The following is a 6,007-nucleotide window of genomic DNA, read 5'->3' on the forward strand; positions in this document are numbered from 1 at the left end:
ACAATATTCTAATTTTCTGAGACAGTCCTGTATATGTCCTCTCCTCTACCTCAGCCAAAATGTCTTTGTTATTTGTGATGTTGGATGTAGGACTTAAAAAAGGAACAGATACATATTTTTCATCTGACCTGTACTGCTAGTCATCAAGTGGGTTGTTTTAGAGATATTCTGTGTCTAAAAAAACTTTTTTCGAAAAACTCAACAGCAACATTTCTATCCAGAAATCACGAGTGCCATCTGGTTCCATTATATTGGAGAGAAGGCAAAACTATCTCCAACACTCAGCAAATGACAGCAAAACATCAAGAATAACAAATAGCACTACAGGTAGGAGGAAACACAGCGAGTGAAGGGACTGAATGAAAACATAGCTGGGTCACCTGGCCTTGTTGCCAGAGTCCATGAGGTCCTGGATGTCGTTGTAGGAGGTGACAGCCAGCTTGGACAGATCCTCCACATAGGGCCCCATCAGAGGATGTTCTCGCACTCGCAGGTTTCCTTTGTTCTTGGGGTTCAGTAAGTCCCGCACACGTTCACAGTAGATTTCCATGTAGCTTACCTGTTCAGATTCATAATATTTCATTGAACATGTGTTACAGCACAGACAGTATACCTGTATCTGCTTTAGTGTATTAGCATTAGTCCGACGCTTACCTCCACAGAATATGACTTGCTGTTGTCTCCATTGTCATTGAACTTAGTGAAAAGGTCTTCACACAGCTGGAAGAAGAAGAAAAGACATGTATTACCACAATGCTGAGACATTTCAAATCAGGACGTCTTAAGTAATCCCAGGGAGTGTGTACCAGGGGAATGATTCCTTGTTGGTCCTTGACGTCCTGCTTCCCCATCATGGTGTAGGACTTGCCAGAGCCTGTCTGCCCGTAAGCAAAGATGCAGACGTTGTATCCCTCGAACGCGTGCAGCAACATTTCCTCTCCGATGTCTTTGTACACTTGCACCTGGGAGGCATAATTGATGTCCTCTGGCTGTGGAGAGGGATCAATATTCAGTCACTTACATCTTTAACTTTCTCATAAACCTGACAGACCTGACATATGGGGATTCATCGAGATGCAAATGTGTCTTTGTCAGAGTGTCTGTGTGTAGTGGGGGTGCAGGAAAAGTTACCGAGGTATGGGACCAGTAGGAGTAATCAAAGTTGAAGCTCTTGTTGTCTTTGGCCTGCTTGGGGTTGACGATGGCTGAAAGATAGGACAAGGAACACGAGTTACATGTGAAACTGAATCTGTTGTGCTAGCAGAACCGGAAAAGCCCTGGGCGCCTCCTCTTTCTGAACCAACAGTCACTTACTGTTTGGGCTTACACTGCAGTTTTGGGACTAGAAACTGAGAAACACATTGTCCCCCACTGTAGGTGCTAGCAGGGACTATATCAGCATGAGCTCATGATTGCATATTTTGCAAACAAAATACCATAAATTCTCAATTTGTGTAAAAAACAAATGATAATATTACAGTTAATACAATAAATATTTAATACATAATATCAAATAGAATCTAAAAAATACTTGTGAATATATGTGAGCATTTAATCCAAAATGCTGTAATACTCATTTACAATAACTCATTTCAAAACATGAATGGCTATCCTTTCTTCCTTCTTTAACTCTTAAGCCCCAAGCCTGTTTTTCAGGTTTCAGGCTCGAAAATGACATTCCCAGAACAAATGACCATATCTTCCCTTCTAAAAGGGTTAAATTAATAATCTTTTTTCTCAAAGTAATGATAAACCTGTGAGTTGGATGGAGAAAAGTCAGAATCAATATAGATGTTTTTTATTTTAAAGAAAATTCAGATTGAACATGGTAAAAAACTGTAAATTATAGTGTCCGTCCAAAATATATTTTGTACTTATAGTGAAAACTAACCTTGGATGATGGGTTAGTAGACTAAAAGCTTTAGGAATCCAAAGTACAACATATAATAAGTACCCTGTATCAAGATTGATGCAAAACAAGTTAAATTTGACCTTTTTAGAGAGGTTTAGAAAAAAAAAACACTTCTGAGGTCATTTGGGTGTATTTGTCATATCTCTGGAACCCATCGGTCGATTTTGGTGATTGACACCACTTTTGAACCGTTAGAGCCAATAGAATCGAGGGGAAGTTCATAAATCCATCTAAACACTACCATTGGTGAATGATGTGCAGCCAGCATGCCCAAAACCGGAAGCTCTCATACACTCTCGTAGCTCTCATAGCAGCTATACTGTATATGAAAACTCTGTTTTTGACATAAATGTTATGATGAATTATCAGTAATCATTTCAACATGACACAGACACATTGGATTAACCTTCAGCAGCGTTTTTATGCGTTTTAATGCCCTTGAACACAGCTTTTGATCAGAAAACAGCAACTGTAAAATGTGTTTGCCGTTTTGGCCAAGTTGTGTGTTGTCTGGTTTCGCCTTCGCTGCCGCGAGTTTTGGTCGCACAGTGATGATACCTATACCATTGGAATATGTGGAATCTCAGCTTTCATGTGATATATTGTATGTGCAGAATCAATTAAGTATAACATATTTCTACCGTGAGTTATGTGCTAAGTGTGTTAGCACTCTTTCGCTTAGTGCTAATTCAGAGGCTTGGCGTTAGAGTTGTGTTTTGTTTCGGTAAAAATTGTTCATATCGTCAGTTATTTGAGTTTATTACCGTTAAGTGGGTATGACACATTCATAGTTTGTTAAATGTTAAGAAGCCCTCAGATGCTGATTCTTGCAAGATGTTGCGTTTAGCCCCTGGTACCGGGGCATGGGGCTTAACAGGTAAATAGGCGCTTTCAAACCGGAGTATTTAGTTCATGAGAACTTTTCCCCCCGAGCAGGTACTTCCCTGGGGAGAAAAAAGTTCCAATTTCTGATTGGCTGGGCGAATTGCAAACCGCGCCCCGTAAAACTCTGAAAAGTTTTGTGAAGCCGCCATTGTATTGGCATTAGCATTATTAGCATTAGCATTAGCCCAACGGAGAGAGACTAACTTATGGCAACACAAAAAAAAACATGGGAGCGGTGGAGACGAGGAGGTATTGGAGTTCTGTCGATTTACTCGGAAGGCTTCAGCTTCTACCAGTGTTTCCACCAGACCAGGGCTGAGAGGGCGTCCACCCCTGTGTTTATGCTGAAACAGTTGAGGCGAGAAAACACTAGACAAAAGTAAATTCTGGATCACGACTTTTCCTTATAACACGTAAGATTTATTTATAGGAAGGTCGTCATTCGTAACTCACTTAAGACTGGCCGGAACCGAACATAGTCGTCTCGAAGATATATTTCTTTTCGTGACCCCTTGGTCGTAGAGAAAAGTAGGGCCCTAAAGAAACTCTTTCGGGGTCGCTAACAGAGGACATTTCCGTGAATGGATAATACGTTTACGGTGAACAAACTACAGAAAATATGGCTATTTATAATCCCGACAGTTTGCTAAATGTTTAAAAATTAGTCTAATTAGTGTCGAATTTTATTTTTAATTAGTACTAATTTGTGTGGTAAGTTGAATACAGGTTTTTATACCCGGTAAGAAATACATATTCGCACCAGACACCTTACCTTTTCTTTTCTTTTTTCGGCCGCCATATAGGAAAGTGTATGGAGTCAACAGAATAATTTTTACAGACAACAGGTTACTTTTCTGGGATTAGTGACGTAGTTTGGCACCCCGAGGAAATGCGTTATGTGGGACACTAGGATAGTTGGCCCCGTCAGGAGTCGCTTTCAGTGCATAAGGAACTAAGGAAACTAATCGTCTTTCTATTAGTAGTTCCTACAAGTAACTCTCGTGCTAGTGGACGGCTATTGCACTGTTTTAAAAAGTTCCAAGATCAAGGGTAGCCATAGGAGGTCTGTTCAACCGATGGAGGGGGTCAGGATGGACAGCACTTAAGAGGCCGGCGTCGAACGGCCTGAAATAAAATGAGAATGAAATTGTGTTAAAAGTAAAGAGCGCCACCGGCGGTTGAAAAGACCATATCCACACGGGTGGGGGCGGTATGGGACCGCGGCCGGACCAGCCCCACAACCGCCCGCGCCCGGTAAAGAGTGTACGCAAATTTACGCGAATTTAATTGCGTTAAGGTAAGTTTTTATTGAATGAGGGAATGAGGCGGATCAATACGGATATTAACACTTGTCGTAAAAGTTTTTAAATATACATAAATCAGCCACATTCGCTCTGGAGTTTTCACAGTTCTTTTATTTTGCGAAAGAAGGGAGGAAATGGGGTGTAGGAAATGTTTCGCCCCCATTTTTGTTCTGACGGTTCTAAACGGACTCCAGTACGGTTGTAATGTTTTAGACCCGCGCCGAAATGGAACTGGGAGGCCTTTGCAGGGCGGGTCCTCGCTGACAAACAGCCCCGCTTTTCCGACGGGGTCCCGGAGCTAGTTAACTGTTCTGTCCGGGGTGAATTACGCGCCGTACATGAGCGGCAGCCGGTGCTTTCATACATGAATTGTTTTTGGATGAGTAAATTAACATAAAAACCTGTTGTAATAAGTAGAATATAGTATGGGTGAAACTCGGAAACTCGAGGATGGTCGTTTTTTGGTGTAGTAAATCATAATCAGCTAAAATTCAATTGTCTAGTAAGACTACGGTCTATTTTGAACCGGGTTTTTAAAACGGACCGCAACTGTTGTAGCCCTTATAGACCCTTGTTTAGCGGGGTCCACGGATTTCTTTCTTGGCTTGTAAATGGTTTTTATGTGTTTTGTAGGAGAAGGGGACATAATAGGGATGCCTGGCGTATGATGGTGGAGGGATTTGGCAAGGACGTTGGGGGGGGGCCGGAGTTCCGTAAAAACTCCACGTCGTACTTGTGATTCTTATTTCTTTACTTGCGCGTGAGTTATGGTGTTATGTTATCCAAACTTGGGCATTTAAACCCGTCTGACGTGGCGTGCATTAGGCAAACAGAGAAGCTTGGGCGGGGTGAGTAACCTTGGTGGGTTAAGGAACAGTTGGGGTTGGGTAAATGGTCCGGGTTACGTTGGGTTTGGGCGGGAGTAACCTGCGACGCGAATTGAGGGTGCTTCCCATATTGGGAGGTCGTCGGCAATCGAGTCAAGACTCCTCTGTGTCCGGAAGAGGAACGTGGCTCGAGTGCGACGGTGGACCCTATGCGCGCTGTCCGCCCATGCGGTCGTGCGAGTTCACGCGCGGTGGCGCGAGCCGAAGAAATCGGCGAAAGCGGTCGACTGGCAGCATCAAGGGTCGTGAATCAAGGTCGTTGAATTCACAAGGGGGCACTTAATTCTCGTCTAGGCCAAGGTGGCCTTTCAGGGAAACTTCCGTTTGCTGTCGTTTAATTCGGCGGTGGCGACTGGCGGTGAGGAGATAAAGAAGGAAAGCGAAACCAAGTGACAGTCGGCTTGTGATGGAGCGCATATGACGGTCGGGGCGTCAGGCCGCCCTCCAGGGGGCTAACCCCTTAGCCGAAGTCATCTTTCGTCCCGAAAAAACAAAAGGTGTTCCCGCGCAGACCGCCGTCACGTGGCGGGGATTTAAGGTGTATAATTAGCCCTCTTTAGGCTCAAAAATTAGGCGACTTTATTGTTTTTTTGCTTTGTTCTGTAGGAGACAACCTTCGCCCGGTTCCTCAGCTACCCTGAAGAAAAAGCCCTTATAACTTCTAGCCCAAGTGGGTGTTAACGCCACGGACGGAACGATGTGTGCGGTGTTGTTCCCTTGTACGCGGCTAACCTTGGGCTACCTGGCCGAACTGGTGGCGCTTGTGCGCGGCGAGGGCTCGGCGCTCGCTGGGCCTGGGGAGCGAAGTCGCGCTGCTTTTGACCTCCGACGGGCGACCATTGTTGACCACGCATTGTACTTCTGGCGGCAGAACCCTCCGGCTTGGGTGCGACCCCGAGGAAATTCTCTCCGGGCTCGGGTTTACCTATGGCCGAGCCTGATTGCATTTTTCTGTTGCATAGATATTCGCCGTGCCGAGTTCAAGGTTTTTAAGGGGTTTAAAGGTGGGGGCGAGGAGC

The 6,007-nt window shown here is 44.3% G+C and overlaps 1 protein-coding gene across 1 annotated transcript in view; it reads right to left on the minus strand.

Annotated features, from left to right (window-relative positions):
- Positions 1-376: 376 nt before the first annotated feature.
- The window catches only part of LOC104962099 (kinesin-like protein KIF1A), a 16,892-nt gene continuing 11,261 nt past the window's right edge, over positions 377-6,007 (minus strand). Inside the window, exons 3-6 of the mRNA XM_010790494.1 lie at positions 1,132-1,205; positions 807-989; positions 655-720; positions 377-559 (exon numbers count right to left, since the gene is read on the minus strand). Of these exons, the coding sequence (XP_010788796.1) occupies positions 377-559; positions 655-720; positions 807-989; positions 1,132-1,205 (506 nt within the window). The remainder of the gene's footprint in view (positions 560-654; positions 721-806; positions 990-1,131; positions 1,206-6,007) is intronic.

Source organism: Notothenia coriiceps, unplaced genomic scaffold (genome assembly GCF_000735185.1).
Source record: "Notothenia coriiceps isolate Sejong01 unplaced genomic scaffold, NC01 NC01_scaffold00034362, whole genome shotgun sequence".
NCBI classification, from domain to species: Eukaryota; Metazoa; Chordata; class Actinopteri; order Perciformes; family Nototheniidae; genus Notothenia; species Notothenia coriiceps.